At 31.3% G+C, this 19659-nt stretch overlaps 1 protein-coding gene across 1 annotated transcript; it reads right to left on the bottom strand.

The window, feature by feature from the left end:
- Positions 1-1772: 1772 nt before the first annotated feature.
- On the bottom strand, positions 1773-14156 carry LOC107418776 (zinc finger protein BRUTUS). The gene is made up of 14 exons (XM_048473486.2): positions 13592-14156; positions 12068-12277; positions 10120-10314; positions 9666-10030; positions 8602-8830; positions 8110-8278; positions 6766-8004; positions 5619-5790; positions 5231-5455; positions 5018-5155; positions 4048-4282; positions 3843-3902; positions 3010-3081; positions 1773-2268 (listed from the first exon to the last, which is right to left on the bottom strand). Exons 1-14 carry the CDS (start codon positions 13913-13915, stop codon positions 2125-2127), a joined length of 3777 nt encoding a protein of 1258 aa, XP_048329443.1. The 5' UTR covers positions 13916-14156; the 3' UTR covers positions 1773-2124.
- Positions 14157-19659: the final 5503 nt, after the last annotated feature.

Genomic DNA, 19659 nt, shown 5'->3' with positions numbered 1-19659 from the left:
GGAAATGAAAAAATAATTATGTTAAATGAACGCCCCAAATTAATTTCCATTAAGATTTACCATTAAACAAAATAGTTTTAAAAAACCAAAAACACTGTATGTATAAAATTATTTATTGGGCCTGGACTTGCCAATTGTGAAGATTGGCTGGAGCTAGGGATGTCAATTTGTCCCGTCCATCCTCGAAACCGCGGTGCACCGCCCTTAATGGGGCGGTTTTTTCCCGAAAATTCAGGGATGCGGGACGGACTTGGGACAAATGCCTAAAAACCGAATCGAGGACGGGGAATAATAACCACGTCCCGAACCCGTCCCGATATATATATATATATATTTTTATTTATTTATTATTTTTTTTATAAAATTTTATTTATGTAAAATTATTTTATTCTTTTTTTTAATTTATTTTTCTAAATATGTATTTTATTATAATTGTAAATTTGTTCCTTGATGTATTTTATTATATTTTTATTGCATTGTAGTCATTTTTTTTATATTTTAATCATAAAATAATTTTTTTATATAATTTTTTTAAAAAAATATCAATTAAAAAACAAAATGAGAAAAACCATCCCGCCCCGCAAAATCCCCGATCCCACCACGCACCTAAAAAAAAAGGGAAAATCGTGAAGATGGGATGTAAAATTTCCCACGGAAACGGGGACGGGATTTTAAAAACTGATCCCGTCCCGCCCCGTTAACATCCCTAGCTGAAGCCTTACAACCAGCCCAATATGACCTTTCAATAGATAAGTTCCAGGTTTACTACCAAAAGTGCTATATACAATCTTATATTAGATTTTTTTTTTTTTTAATAAATTTATAATTTTATTATAGAACATATATTTAGTTGAATTGCATGTCCTGTAGTTGACAAGTACCAAACAAACTTTAGTCAAATATGGTACATCGAAATCTTGATAACCATACATCCTAAAACGCATTTCAAATATTTCAGAGTTGCCTTTCTAAACTAAAAAGAAATAATGGATATCGATGGAGCGAACTAGAGGAGATGAAATCTGCACTGTCATTGATTATGATGAATTGAAATGGTTGATAGCTTAGTGGAGCAAGATGGTTTCCAGCTTTATCGAGGATGGTCGCCGGCGTATGGAGGTTGGGTATAAATGGCTGCTGTGGATATGGGATTTTATTATGTAATGGGACTGTATCAAAGTTTGAAGAATATTGGAACTGTATTAAGAGCAATTCTGATACTACAAAAACTGTAGAAGTTACTTTACAAATTTTATGAGTTCTATAGATAATTTATTAAAAATAGAATTGCATATGGTTCTTTTGGAATTGTAATAAGAACGTCTCAAAAAAAAAAAAAAACATAAAAAAAAAAGGAAAATCATGTGTAATCTCCAATCACAATTTTGCAAACTACCAAAATTTAAAAAAGAATAAATAAAATAAATAAAAAATAAACAAAGAGAGAATGAAAGGAAGGTAATACACGTATCACAGAATTTCAACAAGTAGTTTTCTACCATTTTTTTCTTCTTGTTGCTAAAATCCCTATCATTCATGCATGAGACTACAATTTTCTTAGAATGATATCTATCAAGCAAATGGACAATGGTAAATCGACATTATCATGTCAAGACTAGTCCAAGTCTGAAAAAGCCTCCTACAATTAGAAGACCAATATTGCAAATGAGCTTCAAATGACACCCCATTTTCGCGATCGAATTTGGAGCAGTGAATTTATGTTTTTAAAAAAAAAAAAAAAACTATTTCCGAGATCGAATGTGAAGCACTGATGAAAAATAAAATAAATAAACTAAATAAAAAAAAGATTCACACTATAAGATGGACAGAAACTGAGTTACATATAAGTTGGAAAATTTACTGCACCTTGAAAAAGTGCTAAGTATCATATCAAGCATCCTATATATAAACCGCATTTTAACTGCTTTGTTTGCTCTCTGTCAAAACACAAAAAGATCTTGATACCATGACAAGGTGATCCACAAAGGGCTTCTATAGAAAAGGTGTTGGACAGGAAGGGAGAAAAAACCAGTTTCCTGGTAGGGGAAAATTGAAAAAAAAAAAAAATTTCCTGTACAAGTATTTACAAACTTATATGTATACATTTTCGTATAAGTAAACCAGTCATTGGTGCAATGTAGAACACTCGGTATTTACTGTCTCACTCTTGATCACTCTGGTGTTGTACGATCCACAAGACCCACATTTATGATATAGCCAGTGAAAGCGAGCTGTGCCCTTCCTATCACAGTCATTGCAGAGAATTTCCTGAATTGCCGCGCAAATTATTTAGATAAAATTATTATCAGAAGATAAATTACCTGTGGATGGGGCTTTCCACATTATCATGGTAACAATGGTACAATCATTGTTTTAGATAGACAAATTGATTTGTCCATCAATTTAAATGCACGAGGCACATGTTAGGGAAAAAAATAAAGGCTGTTATAATTAGCTCAAATATTTTGACATTTCCCAGGCTATTATAAATTCACTTCAAATTTCCAATACTCAAGGTAACCGAATTTTGTCACTTCAAATCAACAAAAACAATGCAGACTCCCCATTGTAGACTGAATAAAATGCATATGATACAAATCATAAGACTTGGTACTTAGCAATGGAGCCATATGAGAAAAGACAATGTTCCTTCCATGACATAAATGACGTTAGACGTTACCCTAAAACTTAATTTAGGGGGTAACTGTTTTATCTTCTTATCCTAGAGGAAAGCAACTACTTTTCTCCAGTTCTATTTTTCAGGCTTTGAGAATAGTTACAATATCTGAAGCACTCAAACAACATCCATTTAGGGAAAACCAGATCAAAGTACTAGTTAAAAGAAATCTATTTTTGATTCACTTACCAGTTTTTATCATGCTAAACATAAGCAAGTGCTCTTTTCGGCAATTATAAAGTTATTCAACACGACTAAATGGAATCAGTGGTTTAACATGCTGAAGATAGTAAAAAAAAAAAAAAAACATAATGATCAGAAAAAATAAATACCTGACAACGGTTCCTATATTCCTCTGGGAGCTCCTCAGCTGCCAATAGTGCATCAAGCATGCCAAAGTACACCTGAATAGAGCAGAAATCCATAAAGAAAGTTCATCATTTTTGATGCATTATTTGCTGGTAACCAGACCAAGGTGCAGCCTCAGACAGGTTCATAATATTCTTAACAAAATGTAGTTTCCTCAGTAACCATACAACTCTTAAAAAGCACAATAAAATATAAATGCAACAAAATGATTAAACCCTTATGATTAGGTAATATAGAATAGAAAGAAAAACCATATCCACAAAATCTCCCTTTCCCATTCTGACAACTAATATTTACTGATGACTTAGTGCAAAAAATTTCATCAACAAATCAAACCATCTTTCACAGTGAAGTATCCTAAGCTCAAAAACAGTTTATATAAAATATCGCCTTTCTTTTTTCTCAAGGAGCAGCAAGATGGTAACAAGTATGATGTTCAATGAAACCGTGACACAACTAATTAATTTAGACAGGAAATACTATGGTCAAAAAACTTAACATGGTTCTAGAATGTATAAAAATAAAAACTACAGTGATTATGATAAAACCAGATGGTAGTGCAGATCCTTTTCATGACAAGGTAATTAATTTTATTTTATTTGCTAATTTAATCAATTTGTGTGTGTGTGTGTGTGTGAGAGAGAGAGAGAGAGAGAGAGAGAGAGAGAGAGAGAGACCTTATTCCTTTCAGTAATATATGTGGGAGTGAAATTACAATAATACAGCCAATAAGACATTGGTCTAGGCATCACAAATTAATCTGTAAAAAAAAACACGAGAGAGAAAGAACCCTTACCGCCATATCTCCTAAAGATTTGCTGCAAATTGGACAGGTATAGTGACTGCAAGTGTATGCCTAATAGAAATTGGCAAAGGAAATCAAATTTTGATCACTTCTTCTTCTTTCTTTTATAAAGAGAAATGGTGTTCAATAATTAGAAAAGTCAATATATGTGGACAGGCAAAAATAAAAAATAAAAAAGTTTGTGAGACATAGATACCTGAAAGCAAGCAGAATGCATGTAATGGCCACAAGGTAAAGCTCTGACTGCTGCACTTGACGTAAATAAGAAATCACAGCAGATGGGACAATTTGTCTCTAAACTCTTCTCCAGGCATTTGTGGTTCACTAATTTCATCCCCAGGCAACAATTGCATGTCATGCAATGAAAATAATCAATGCCAAGACCTCCCCCAAGGCGGCATAAATTGCAAAATGGGCAATGATAAACAGTTCTGAAGAAACATAAAATTGTGCATATGTCAGAAAGTTCTCTACAACATTTGAACTACATGAGTGTAACAGTATAAAGACGAGGTCTAAATAACAAAATTAACCAAATTATTTATCTCAAAGTACTAATCATAAAATGAAAAATAAGTAACAATGTGATAAAAAATTGTAATTGTAAACTTTTCCGAAGACATTAAATAATTGTTATATTGTCTGAAAGTACTGTTAGGCCAGTAAAATGACATTTCTTTTCATGTGTTTAAAGAAGCATAAATAAAAGGCTGCCTGGAATTACATGCACTATTGAGCACCCTACTTTTCTGCCACTGATTCATAAAAAATCATTACATGCAGTATTAAAAAGTGGAAACCACTTTTCACCAATTTTTCATGATATCTGATAAGTGCCAATAACTTAAGAAAATTACATAGCTAGATTAATTTGACAGATCATGATCAATTACAGGGCCATGTGAGGATTTAGTACTTTGGTAAGCAAAGTGAAAAACAAGTTATAGTTTGGGAAGACAAAGTGTAATTAGCACCATTTTCTTAATAACCATGTGGGGTTTAGGAGATAATGCAGTTCAAGTCAAGTATGTGTCGAAGTAAAGGAATAATTATAAGTACAGATTTGTTGATAGCAAAAGGAACCATTTATCATGAAAATTGCCAATTTACTGGTGTTAACAAATAAAAACCTACAAACTCAAAATATCCAATTAGAAACCATGTACCTTTCATCATCAAAAAATTTGCATATATTGCAATAATATTTTGCCATTGGAAGTCCATTGCATGAAGGTGTTGTGCAAATTGGCCCAACTGCCTGAATGTTCAGGCATGTCATGCACATCATTTCAGTTGTTGCCTTCCTGCCATCATTGAATGTAACATTCAGAATATGACGACCCAGCTTGAAATGAAAGTGATAATATCAGAAAGTTTACCTATCCATTGAGTGGTCGCTCACATTGTCATGGCAAAATCTACAGGTAAACAGCTTTCCACAGCAAGCAGCACGGAGTTTGCAGTTTCTTTTGTAGTGTTCACAGCCAAACACTTTTTTCTCTTCATCTCGAAATGATGGTGCGCGCCCTTCTACATCTTCACCATTAGAAGTTCCTCCATCTATTACTTTAGGTAACTTTTTCTGCTGAGCGGCTATCCAACGGCTGAAATAAACAGGTCATTTATTGATGGTTCAGGCTACATGACTAGGATAGTACCAGCATTTTCTTTCATGTGATATATTTGTTAGTCGTCTCATGCCAAAGACAAAAAAATAAAAAAAACAAACTAAGCAAGCATGCAAGGACTAAGATCATCAAAACTAACCTAGTCATAAGATTCTGCACAAGATATGCTTTCCTCCTCGGATCAAGAGTTGAGTCACGATAAACCTTTCTAATCTCCGACTCAAGCTCATTTTGATTCATACGGAAAATATCCTTCCAACCAGGCTTGAACATCTGATCACTGTGGTCCAAGCTTTCTTGAAATTCAATTCCTATAACAGGATCAAGTTGAAATAGGCCACAGTTATCAGTTCCAACAAAATTTGCAGATGGTACTGACTGTGATTGATTATGAAAACATTAGTTGAGCTATTATGCATATGCGGCATACTGAGAGAACTATAACCTCTAATTGACTCAAGACTTCCAAGAAAATCGCACAAGTTCTAATCCCACCATCAACAAAGAAAAAGTTTCCATCAACCCATCCACACCATAATTTAGACATCAGATTGCAGTTAAACAAATAAAATTTTTAGACATTTTCAGGATAGGATACATGAAAGGGCCATAAACTAATCGCAGTTTATGAAAAATGTCAGAAACTCTTTCAAATTCTATCATGAACTGCATGATTTTAATACAAATTTGAACTTTCAAACAGAAAGGTTTGCACCTGTACAAAATACAGTTAAAAATGGTATTATGTCTACTTTTTGAAAAAAATTAGCTGGAACTCATTATAGCAATACGATGAAATTACACATAACATGGCTCAAATTTAACACATCATGCAGGCCATTTCATGACTACAAGAAGAAATAGGATGTTAAAGAGCTGTAGAGAAAGACAATATCCCTTGGCTTCAGAACATGAGATTTAACATCCCTCACCATACTCATGTCTCAAACAATCTTCCAGACAGTGAATTAAAATCATAGTAAGGAACTTAGCATGATCATATAGAATTTACAACAATCATATTCCACTATCTAAATATTAGAAGTGTTGCTGGAGCCCGGGACACAGCTGCTCAAAAGCTAAACATCAAAAAGCAGATTACCAAATATCTCAAGACAGGCATATATCCACTGTGTATGTCTAAGTATCCTGAAACCTATCTATACTTTTAAAATTTCTCGAAAACTCACTCCTTAGAAAAGACATTTTAGAAAAGGGGCCTAGTTCAAACTAAGCCATACACTAATTCCGTTTTAACAATGTAAAATACTAGGAAGAGTACAAACCTTTTAGAGAGAGACTAGATTCTGATGTTTCAGCATGTGATGTTAATTCTGAAGTTCCTTTCCAGAATTCATTAAGCCACTCGTTGAACATTGTATTTTTGGTTGCCTGCTTCCAGGTGTCCATCATTTTATTCTGTTCATCCTGAGTAAGTGCAGAAGTCACCCAAGGTAACATTGACTGGAGCACTTCAGCACCTGTAGTCCCAATTATGCGACCAACTATTTTGTCTTGCTCTTCCACAGAGAAGTGCTTGCCAAACAATGGCCACAGCTCAAGTTCTTCCCTAAAAATATGCTGATCTAATGTCACTTTTATAGATTTGCACATTCCTTGAAGCTTAGTAGATAGCTCATTATACTTCCTAAAAGAATCGTTACTTTGGACAGCTGAAAATTCAATGTGACTTTCGCTTAAATCCCCATTCAAGTATGCCTTCTGCAAGCTTTCATGAAGGTGTGAAAGCTCAGAAAGAGCACAGGAAATATCTTCAAATAATTTTTCCTCTTGCTTATGGTCAAGTGTGTATGAGTGACTCACATTATGAAGTGCCTCTTTGGATTCCAAAGCAGGAAACACTATATCATCCTCAGCATTACTATGAGCTCTATATAAGCCCCACAGCAGACGAAACCTTCCAGTAAACTGCCGTAGGAATGTCTCATCACAGTCATTAAGTTTTCCAGATTCAACATCCAAATACTCTAGGTCTTTCTGTATGGCTTTATGAAATTTAAAGATTGTATCAATAGGTCGTTCTCCACGGCCAATATCAAAAGAACTATTATCTGTTTCCCAGACAAAAAGACTGGAGTTAAGAGATGGGCAAGAAGAGCTGAAAGACAAGGAACGCAAAGACTTAGCCGCAAAAGTAGAACTTAACCCCAGATTATTGCTATTTACTCCTAAACCAGGGACAGGGCATGACCGATCACTACAACATTTCTTCTGGTTGTTTACAGTCTCTGTAGAGCAAGGAGAATCACTATTTTTGCATGACTCGGTAACGTTTCGCTTAGCTGGCCTTTTAACATCATTTGCTAGAGATGAAATCAAGCTGTCTTCAGCAGACAATGCAGACACACAAGCACAATTTGACCGAACAAAATCTTCTTCAATATCTGCGAACTTTTTAACAGGACAGCAACCAATGGCACTTGAAGAGAAGCATAAACCCTTATTACGAGCCTTGCAAGCCCAACCCAATAAGAGAGTTACCAGAGCAGAATCTTGTGCGGGAGCTGTATCACAGAACATGCATTGTCAGAAATTAATTATATAACAGCATGTTTGTTGAATTACAATAATCTTTCAACAGATGAACATATAAAGGATAGATATAAAACCTGCCAATTGCATATTTTTAAGAAAATTTTTGGTTTCATCTTCAGTCAGTGATCCCATTAGCCATGGCAAGACACGCTCAATTAATTTTAAGGGCATCATGCACAAACTTTGATATAAAATTTCCCGCTGTCTTTTGAGGCTGAAGTGCTTTCGAGCAAGTGGAAGAACCTAGAAATGCTGGGAGTTAGCAGATGCATTCAGGAACAAAAAGGAACATTAGTGCTATGGTTTCTAATCTTGAAATCTAAGTAAAAATGGTATGAATAGCTACAGGTTATGATATTGTATCCAGAGATATAAGAAAAATCATATAAGATAGTTGATTGATCTCCTTTATGGCTATGATGTATTTCCTCCTCGTCATCACAAATGTTTTCTTCTTTTTGTTCTAAAATATTTTGTGGTCAATATTACTACTGTGGATCCACAAGGATTATTTTCTTTTGGGTGCAAATCCATAAAGAAAATATTGCACCAATAAGAAATGTCACCTGAACTTCCTCATTGGAGAAGTGCCTTTGTACAGTTTCCATTATTTGCTCAGCATGTGAGCATAACTTTGCATAAAATTCAGGTGCTGAAGTGGAGATTGCTCCGGCATCTTGTATACTTTCAATTAAACACCTAAACTCATTGAATTGGCTTTCTTCTTCAGCATGCTCCTGAAAAAAAGAAAATTCTCCATCTACTGCAGGAAATATAACCTTGTCCTCAGCAATACTGCAACCAGAAACGTAACAATATCAAACAAAAGGATATAGATTGAGAAAATTTGTCATTTAAATCTATAAACAAGAAATAAGTATAAAATTATGTTACAGGTCTCAAATAGTATCAAATTTGTTAAATGGTTTCAAATAGTGCAAAATTTGTTTTTGAAAAGAAAATCCTCCATCTATTGCAGGAAATATAACGTTGTCCTCAGCAATACTGCAACCAGAAAAGTAACAATATTGAAATGATAGAGATCAAGAAAATTTGTTTTTTAAATCAAAACAAGAAATAAGTATAAAATCTATGTTAAATGGTCTCAAATAGTAACCTTCCTCTGATGCAGATAATGACACGATTTGAGGAAACAAAGATTCAAAAAGCATGATGAACTGCTAAATAAGACAGGCCCACACTATAATTTAAATATGGTTTGGATAAGTGGCGGTGATAGAAGACAAAATGATCAACTATGGACATCAAACAAAAATAAAAGGAAAAAAGAAAAAAAGAAACAAAAAATAAGAAGAGACAACAATCAGAGGAAATAAACGTAGAACATAGATTGCAGCACCTAGCAGCTCAGAGCATGAAATTGTTTCCACAAATTGATACGAAAAATTTTTCTGATTGTTGAAATATAAGGAAAGCCCGAGATCATAAATGCTAAAATAAATTATTTCACACCATGACCAAAATTGGGTAAATTTATGATGTTGACAACTAGAGTAAGAGATCTTTAACCTTTATGCATACTAGGAAAAAGAAGAAAAAAATAACTCAATCAAATCGCAAAGATTAAATGCTCCATCGGTCACATCATTTGACATAACAATAAGGGTACCTGTGAAAGATGCAAACTTCGGCAATAAATTGCAATCTCTCATTAAAAGCTGATAAATTAGTAAAATTTCCAGAAGCTTGTATCTTCCTTGCCTCCTTGGCTATCTCATTCAACTCCCTCTTGATAGCTTTATGCCAGAGCAATATTTCATTTATTGGATGCCCCCCATTGGAATCAGAAACATCCATACCTGACTCCAAATATTTTCTTTTCCCAGTCCTCACCTCACAAGCACAATTTACTTTATCTGTGCTGTGATTTAATGTGCTAGAACCAGAACCACTACAAGAGCGACCCTGAGGATCATCCAGACAACTTTCTATCATCTTATCAGTGCTTCTCCGGTCCATCCAGGCGAAAATGACCTTCATTCAACAAGAGATGGAATTCGCTCACAGTTCTTTGAAAACATAGCTAGAAAGAATTTAGCTAACTAAACAAAATTAAATATAACCTGTTGAAGAAGCTTTTCCTCTGGAACTATCCTGGTTAAGCATTTCCGCAGATCCTGGTATTCATCAGGTGAAATAGACGAGGAAAGCCATGGAAGGAACTGAGCCATCATATTTACAGGAATGCTACACAGAAACTGCCAGAGTAAAGATGCCTGCTCTTCAAGTGAAAACTTCTCAACAAGCAGAGGAAAGACCTGGCATGGTCAAATACAGATGGATTGAGGTAATTTTTTTCAAGAAAATAAAACAAAGTAAATCTCTCAGAATAGAATTCAAAATAAAAAAATAATAAAAAATTTGCACAAGGACATTTATAATTTACAGAACTGTGTGCCTAGAAAAAAGGGTAAAATTTTCAGAAAATAGATGGGGAAAATAGTCATATCTTTTAAACCAGCAGCTTTTGCATAAATTCAGACAGAAATATGCTTTTGACATAATGCGCACATGCAAAAGCCGAGTAGCATATAATTTGGAAGATATCAACAAGAGCATTTATTGAAAAAAAGAAAATTGATACACACAATCTTTTGTTTTATTACATAGGAATAAGTATATCTATCTTACATCAGCAAAATAATACGCTCATAATCGTCCCCACATTCAATTAGCTTTTACATAATATTGACCAAATTTCTTTTAAGTTTTATAGAAATATTTGCATTGTATACTCTTTCAACAAATTAGCGATTGATTATCTTCTAAAGAATAAGAGTCATTTCCTGGCATGAATGTCAGTTTACAAATTGTTTTAAAGTATGGATTGCGGCTCATTAACTAGCGAAAGATGAGCTTTTCATTGTAGCCCGAACATGGGGTATTTACCTTAAGCCACAACAGTAAACCAGTGGTCAAATAACAGGAGAAAACAATGATTTAGTCAAGTATTGTGGGTCGAACAAACAATTATCACATCCGTTGAAGAAACTTAACATGCATTGTTGGCCCACTTCCTAGCAACTTAAGTTTTGGGATTGATGGTAACTTAATATTGTATCAAAATCCAATTGTATGTTAGGTCTTGTTTCCAAATATTGCAAACCCCATTTTTATTAACTTATTAACCCCAGTTTTGTGTTGTGTCAACTTGAAATCCATAATTGGGCCACCTTCTTAATTGCTTAAACCTGTTGATTTGATGGCTTTGGCATTTCCTTTAATGTGTGTCTGGGTGGAGGTACATACAGATGTATCTATATACAATACCATATGCTATAATACCTCATTGCACTTTTCTTCACTAAAGTCAAGGCTCAAGTAATATATGTGTCTCTGTCCTCTCATATAGATATGCAGACAGCTCATAGCTGCATGAAAATTCCAATCAACAAATTGCCATCGACTTAGTTGATATTGAATAATATCCCATGTAGGCTCTAGATTTCCTTTCCATAAATGGTGGAAAGAGAAAATGATAAGATAATTCCTTTCCAGAATGAAAAACGAAAGCAATTTAGAGTACGAATCAATAATATCTTTCTCTCTTGATGGTAACCATCAAAAGTGCATTTTATAAAGATTGACCAAGGTGAAACAGCATTAACAGAAGATAAGTGGCTAATGAGAACTATAGATTAATCAGTAAACCAATGTTATATAGCCGGACCAGAAAGAAATGTTGGTATAAAGATAGTTATTTGTGCAAAATGGAAATAGACAGCATACTAATTATGATCGTTAGGTTTACCTTTTTCTTCATATATGATTATTGTTAATTATAGTATTATCTGTGTGTTAAAAACACATCCAAGAAAATCAACATTGACAAAGATAAATCAACTACTACTATATACATATATATATATATATATATATATATGTATATAAATAATTAAATTTCCATGATATGCAATGTAAGAATTTCGCAGCCAGAGATCTGAAGAATTTCGCAGCCAGAGATCTGAATAAACAAAATGACAAAGAAAATATTGGAAAATGAAATAGCACCTGCTCCTCTTCTTTAGCCATGTGCTGGCTAACTGATGTGTGTAGGGCTCCTGTACAAGATGCTAGCTCCCTTCGGAAACTTTCATCATTTTGTACATTACAAGTTAGCAGCTCAAACAAATGATCAAAAAGATTGCTTTCACTCTTGTGTTCAAGAGAGTATGTTTGTGCAACATTCTTGACACGTATATCAAGAGCTGGAAAGATTACCTGTAGCAAAATATCATATCATTATCTCTGTAAATGGAAACGGTATAAACAGTTGCATCATTAAATGGTTAAATTGGGGGAACAGTTGACATGCACTAGAAATATAGCAGGGGCAGAAGTAATTACAAAGTCATCAGGCAGTTTTTTCAAATCAGTTTAGAATCTGTAGATTCAACATAAACTGAATAGGAGAATTCTTTATATTACCCGTTGCCACTTATTGGACCATTAAAAATGTCATACAGAGGGTGTGTCCACGGAATGTGCTTTGAAAAACAGGCTTACTTTTACACAGTTATGCCACTCTATGCTTTCAATTTTTGAGTATCAGTTGAATCTAGCCAAGTGTATCATATGCTTTGTTTTTCTGACCAATAACGCATAATAGTTTATAAGCACAAAAAAACATGACTAGCCAAAATCATTCCTGCTGCAAATTTTTCTAACAAAAGACTAAATGACCAGTTGGGAGCGCTTTTAGATTGGCTAAAATCACTTTCAAAGAGAGAAAGAAACTGCTTCCTATAATGTTTGGCAAAAAAAAGTGCAATCGGTTTTCGGTGATTTTGTTCTTGGAAAATCACAAATATTCACCCAAATAGATATCCTTGAAAAATCAGTTCCTAAAGTGGAGGCCCTGAAAATATACACCCCAGGGTTCCAAGAACTCTATTATGTTTACTTTTTTTTTACATTTGATTGACAAATTGAAGAATGGTGATTCTTCATCTATAAAACAAGCAGATGTGCTGACAATGTCCAAACAACCCATAAATAGTTAAGGAGAAAAACGAATTGAAATACATTAAAGTGCAAATCCAACTACAAAATTTTAGTTCTTTTCGTTTTTAATATTTGTATTATCACATTCCATTTTTATGAAGAGACTAAAGGCTCAAGCGAGAAGATGAAGAACTTGTGCAGATCAAGAAGTTAAAAGAGCAAGTAGCATCAAATTATTTGAAAATTAATTAATGAGAACATTTATCCAGCTTCACATGTAGAAAAAAAGAAACAAAAAAAAAACAATTCAAAGAAGTTAAAAATTATACTTTAAAAAAAAAAAAATGAACTGGAAGTAAACACATTCAATTACCAGCAAGGCTTCACTAACTCAAAAAATTACAGAGAAAATAGTTTAGAGAAAAACAAACAAATTCAATTTGCGTCAAACCGATACATACAAACGGCTTTCCAAATTTAATTTCTTTCCTCAATTTTCTTTTCTTAGCAACCAAACTAAAAAATAGACAAACCGTTGTCGAATTCCAAAGCTCATTAAACAAAGAAAAAGAAAAATAGAAAGATTATGACCTCATCTTCGGCATTGGAGTGGTGCTTGTAAATCGATCTAAGGAAATGGTACCGCTCAAGCAACGGTCGTATATCAGTGCGTTTGCCGGTGGCGAAAGCCATAGCCAATCGATGAAGCGCATCGAGCTCTTTGCGAATAGCTTTGTGAAACAACAAGAAAATCAAAATCGGAGAGTCCGCCTCTGAGCTCCTCAAACAACCACTCGTTGTCGGCGACGACGACGACGAAGAAGAAGAAGAAGAATCAACGTTGTTGACGGAATTTGACAAAACCGCCACTCCACCTCCATCCCTATGTTGCAAACCCGTCAACGGCGTTGCCATCTCTTTCTCTCTCCCTCTAAATTTTCTCCTCTAAAATTTCTCGAGCTTTCTTGGGAAAATTCTCTATCCTAAGCACTTCCTCTGGCTGGCTCTTCTCGCTCTTGTTCTCTAGCTCTCTTTCTCCAACCGATAGTTCCTCTCTCTAAATCTTTAAATTTTGTTTTTCAATTTTCAATTTTTATTTTTATTTTTATTTTTATTTTTTGTCGTTTTTCATACTTTGGCTTTGGGATTGTTCAAACGGAGAAAAAGGCAGGGGGGAAGAGAGACTGGGTTACAGTACGGTCGATAAGAGAAGTATTTTTTTTTTTAATTTTGTTTTTAGTTGGCTTATGCCACATGGCATGAATGTTCCAGAGTGGATTGCAACGTCATCAACGACCTTGTCACGTGAGGTCTTGTACAAGTCACGTGGATGGAGCTGTATTCCTCGTGTAAGTTGTAGGAGCTGCTTCGGCTGCGTTTTTCGCATTGAACTTATTTGGATAATTCCAGAAAAATAAATAAATAAATAAAAATAGAAATTTAGATGGACAAATTGTGTAAGATAGTGATTATGTGTTTATTATATCTGTGAAATATGTAATCCACGTATGAGATAAGATAAGATAGCCACATAAAATATATATATATATATATATATATTCAAAGATTAGTATGAAATGTGAAATATTTAAATATAAATTAGGATAGAATTGAGAAATCTCAATAATATTAAAAATATTATTTGTCACTGTTAATAACAATAATGAATAGAATCCATAATCCATATAATAGTTGTTCAAAAGAGTTTGTATTTCTAAATAAGATTTTTAAAATAAAAAAATTATATATATATATATATAATATTAAAAACAATCCATAAATAATTAATCATCATGTGAGCAGTGGTTCACTATGGTGAAAAAATCATATAAATTTTAATTTTGACACTGATTTAGACTGTTTTAAAAGATTCAAAGATTTTGGTATTAAATTATACACACCAAATGTTTTTACCACTTAGAATATATGTCTACCTAAAAATTATTAAATTTATTTTTTTATAAAATATGATATTCTAAATCCAATAATGATCTAGTTAATAAAATATTTATCAAATAATATATAAATGATATGATAATATTTAATTAATTTATTTTTTATTCAATTTATTTATTTATATTTAAATTATATGAATATATAGATTAATAATACATAAACATATATTATTTAATAAATATTTTAATACATTTAGCGATACTTCATTTTATCGTAAAACTGAAAGATGCTATATTGCAAAATAGATAGTACAATATGTATATTTATACAGAGAGAGTAATTACTATAGGCGAAGTTAGACACCATATACTAGGATAGATATTCACAACATCAAATTTGCATAACCTGTGTGATTTGAAATTTGTAGTACATCATTGTTGCTTACCTAGTAGAGAACGAGTTTCCATACAACAGCATTTTCATGTGTGTATATATATATATATATATATAAGATTTTGAATTTATAAGGAAATTTTTTTTCTTTCTTGCCAATGATTTATAAGAAAATCCAGTCAATTACAATTTGTGTTTTAAGAAAAAAAAATTACTACATGTTTTTTCTGTCCTAAAAGATGACACTTTGATTAATATCCTAAAACTAAAAGATACTATTACAAAATGGGTAATACAATATATATATATATATATATATATATAGGATTTTGATCACAAATCATAACTCATATAGGATCTTGTTTTTGTAATAAACTCATATAGAATATATAAGAAAATTTCCCCCTTTTTTTTTTTTTGGCTAATGATTTATAAGAAAAGTTGTTAAATTTATGTTGGACAGTATTGATATGGTGCCATATTTTTAATTTATTCTTTTACATTTTCGTTTCATGAACGTTGTGTTTATCAAGTTTTTAAGAATATAAAATCATAGCTTTTTTTTTTATTAGGATAACGATATATTATAAACTTAACAAAAAGATTTTATTAAAAAAAAAAAGAAAAAAAGAAAAAAGAAATGAAACATATGACAATATTTTTTATAAACTAAACAAAAGGGAAACATGATCCAAATATGAGAAACTTATCACTAGACCAACTTCATTAATTGTTTTTGCATAGATAGTCACCTTGTTTTTTTTTTTTTCAAACAATGATCCAAGTTTTTTTTTTTTTTTTTTAATCTCCAACTTCATAAAAATAAATAAAGCATACAATAGTTTTATTTTTTAGCCAATAGGAATATGCCATATAAATTACGAGTCACACTTCGAGGTGGTAAATTGGAATGTTTAATTTCCTTTAATTAAGGACTTCATTATAAGTTATTGCAAAGAAGCCTAAGAGGCTAGTTAGGATATCAAATATACTGAGATTTTTTTGTAAAACAAAATGTTATGTAAATAGATGATGACTATCAAATATAATGAGATTTCTTTTTGTAAAACAAAATGTTAGGTACATAGATGATGAGAGGGGGAAATATTTTAGAAAAAAAACACCAAAATATTTTAGAAAAAAAAAAACCAAATTTTAAGTTATGGTCTTCAATTTTAAGTTATTTAAATTATATATGCACAAGGTAAAGAAAAAGTTTAGATACTTTTATTGGAATGAATACAGAAAAATTATATCCAACAATTTCACGTGTAGTACTATCATTCGGGATAGGTATGAAGTTGAACAAAAGTTTTGCTAGATGAAAATTATAAAAGCAACTTTTGGAAAATCACGTGAAAAAAAAATGAGAAAATAAATAGGCATAAATCATAAAAAGTATGAGCTCTTTCATGATGGAAATTCATAAGTATAATTACTTTAATTTAGTTCTTTTATTATTTATAATCTAGAGTTGGGACTGAAACTTTAATAATTGTTTTTTCAAAAAAAGACCTTTAATAATTATATGAAGAAACTGTGGTTTTACAACTAAACTGTGTCAAAATGAACAATTACTTAATATATAAAAGTGAATTCATATAATGCAATATTACTTTAAAAAAAAAAACACATACCTGAAATTATGAGGAAAAGCTTGATCAATTAAAACCACATAAAATAACCAAAACCAATGCCTTTAGCAAAAAAAATTAATGTGGTAAATTTGCAATAAATATATTTTTATTGGCCTGCAATTTAAACTTTACTAAATGTGTGCATGTCCATATATTACTTCTTACCATTACTACTTTTTTTTTTTTTTTTTCTTAGGTTTCATAAGTACTTATAATTCCTAACAGATTTTGTTTTTATTCTATAGTCAAGCATTTTTTATTTTTTTGCGTTCACGGTCTCCTAAAAAGTTATCTTATAAATTCAAATGTATATGCTACATTAGTCTAATATGTTACAAGTTTAAATCCATTATTTATACATATATATATATATATATATTGAGAGAGAGAATATAATAATTTGTGTCCCTTAAAAAATTATATATTTAAAAAACTTATGTTTTATTTTCATAGTAGATTTTATTTTAGTTATATATATATATATAGATAGATATGTTGTATGTATAAATTTAAATAATATGATATAAAAAATAATCATTATTTATATTATCTATATAAATTAACGTAAAAATTCAATGAAGATAAAATTGATTATGTGACAGTTTAATTATCATTAACCGTTCTTGATATACTTTAGAATTTGATGCATGACTTTGATAAAAAATAATAATAATAATAATAATAATAATATGGTATATTATGCATGCCTTTGATAAATAATAATAATAAAATATTATAATATTGGAAATCTCCCTTTTAATTGGTCAATTTCGGGTGGTTAGAGAATAGACAGGAAGACGTAGAGAAGAAGAAATAAAGCCAAAGGATTAAGGTGGTGGGCATCAAGGAGGCACACAAGATGCGCGTGCCACCTCTGAGAAGGCACGTGACCAGCCCACGCCATCACAAGTCTCCCCATTCCTTTGTCTTTAGAGCTACACATTCCTCATTCCTATTTAATTTCTTGTACCAAAATATGTATGTGTGTGTGTGTATATATATATATATATATATGTATTCAAAGTTTTGTACATTTAGGTTTGAATTTCCCAACTGCCCCATCTCTTCCTTTGTTTTAATTGCTAAAACCACTAATATACCATAAAACTTGCTAAAACCATTGGCTAATGTCACTCTAAACCGCCAGCTCCATTTAGGTCAGTTCGGTGATATATTTGTCATTGTCCCTTTTCAACAATTTTTTTCTGCTTTTTTGACATTTGGCTAGTACAAATTCAAATTGTAATATATTTTCAAAAAATAAATAAATGTTTTGTCACTAAATTATTGAGATCTTAATAAACCTTAAACAATAATAGTTTTTTAAATAATAGTTAAAAGAATATGTTCATCTAAGAATTCAAGTAGGGGAAACCACAATTCTTGCTTGTTAATATTACCAATCTTCAATTATAGTTTCAGAGATAGTGTTTAGAAAATAAATATTAATCATAAAGTGTTAGTATGTTCTTAATTAGTAATAAAGCGAGAAGAAAAAATGCATTCATTAATTGCATCGTTAGGATTTTAGGGTCATGAGTTATGGTAGCAACCAATTAATGACTCGTCATCCACAAAAATAAAGAAAGGAAGGAAGATGAGCAGAATAACTTTCAGACAAATTTTAATGCATATAAAATAGTTAAAGAAACCATTTACAAATGATGTCGATTAATTAGTTGCTAATTAATTAATTATTATTATCATCTGAAACCCAGCTATGCAGAAAGCAATAAATTAACAATTACATATTTTAGCAGGATTTGGGGTTATTAATTTTAGTAGGATTCTTTGTATTGAAATTACTATAATTGGCTAGAAATAAATACATTTTTTAGCCACGTCAATCCCAAGGATCTAGAGGTATCCATACATCCATGTTTTATGCACTTTTCAAGTGAAAATACCAAAATTTGTCGGCAAGGTTATCGTTTAATTCAGAAAATTAATGCAAGCCTAGCTTGTCTATATTAATTTCTTTTTAATTAGTATGCACTTTTTTTTTCTTTTATATATATATATATATTTAAACAAAGGTGTCCCTATGTCCGATTGGGAATAGATCTAATCCATCTACTATGTTTGAGGATTAGAGCATTAATAAGTATCTCCTTTTAAGTATTTCCTTTTTAACTACTTCAAGTTGAATTTCTGACTTTGCTAGATAAAATTATTTGGATTGTAATATGCTACCAATTGAACCAGCATCTTGTTGGCATTATTATCCACTTTTATGATATTGTTTTATTAGTTTATTTGTTTGAAATTATTTAAGTTATATTAATTTATCAAACGTTCGTATAACATCATATTAGTTGATATATTCAAGTGTTATTAAAAAAGTTGGTAGCGTCAGTAGTCTTTTTTATTTTCATTTAGGACACGTTTTGGAATATAGAATAAATGTAAAAATAGAATAATTATTTTATAATATTAAATTTTTTCTATGTTTGATATATTTTTAAATAAAACAATAACTATTTTAAAGAAATAGATGACTCCTCATTTGAAATAATAGCTATTCATTTTTTAAAACTCAGAATTGTTATTTTTATATTTTTATTCAAATAAGCTTTAAATATATATTTACCATATTTATAATATATTTAAATTTATATAGTATACCACATTTAAAAAATATATAAATAAATATAAAAGTTAATTTTTTTATTGTTTTTAACTTAAATTTGGCAAAGATAATAAAAGTCAAGAAAGTCATTAAATATTTAATAA

The sequence above is a fragment of the Ziziphus jujuba genome, chromosome 2 (assembly GCF_031755915.1).
Source record: "Ziziphus jujuba cultivar Dongzao chromosome 2, ASM3175591v1".
NCBI classification, from domain to species: domain Eukaryota; kingdom Viridiplantae; phylum Streptophyta; class Magnoliopsida; order Rosales; family Rhamnaceae; genus Ziziphus; species Ziziphus jujuba.
This window is presented reverse-complemented; position numbering and strand designations above follow the sequence as displayed.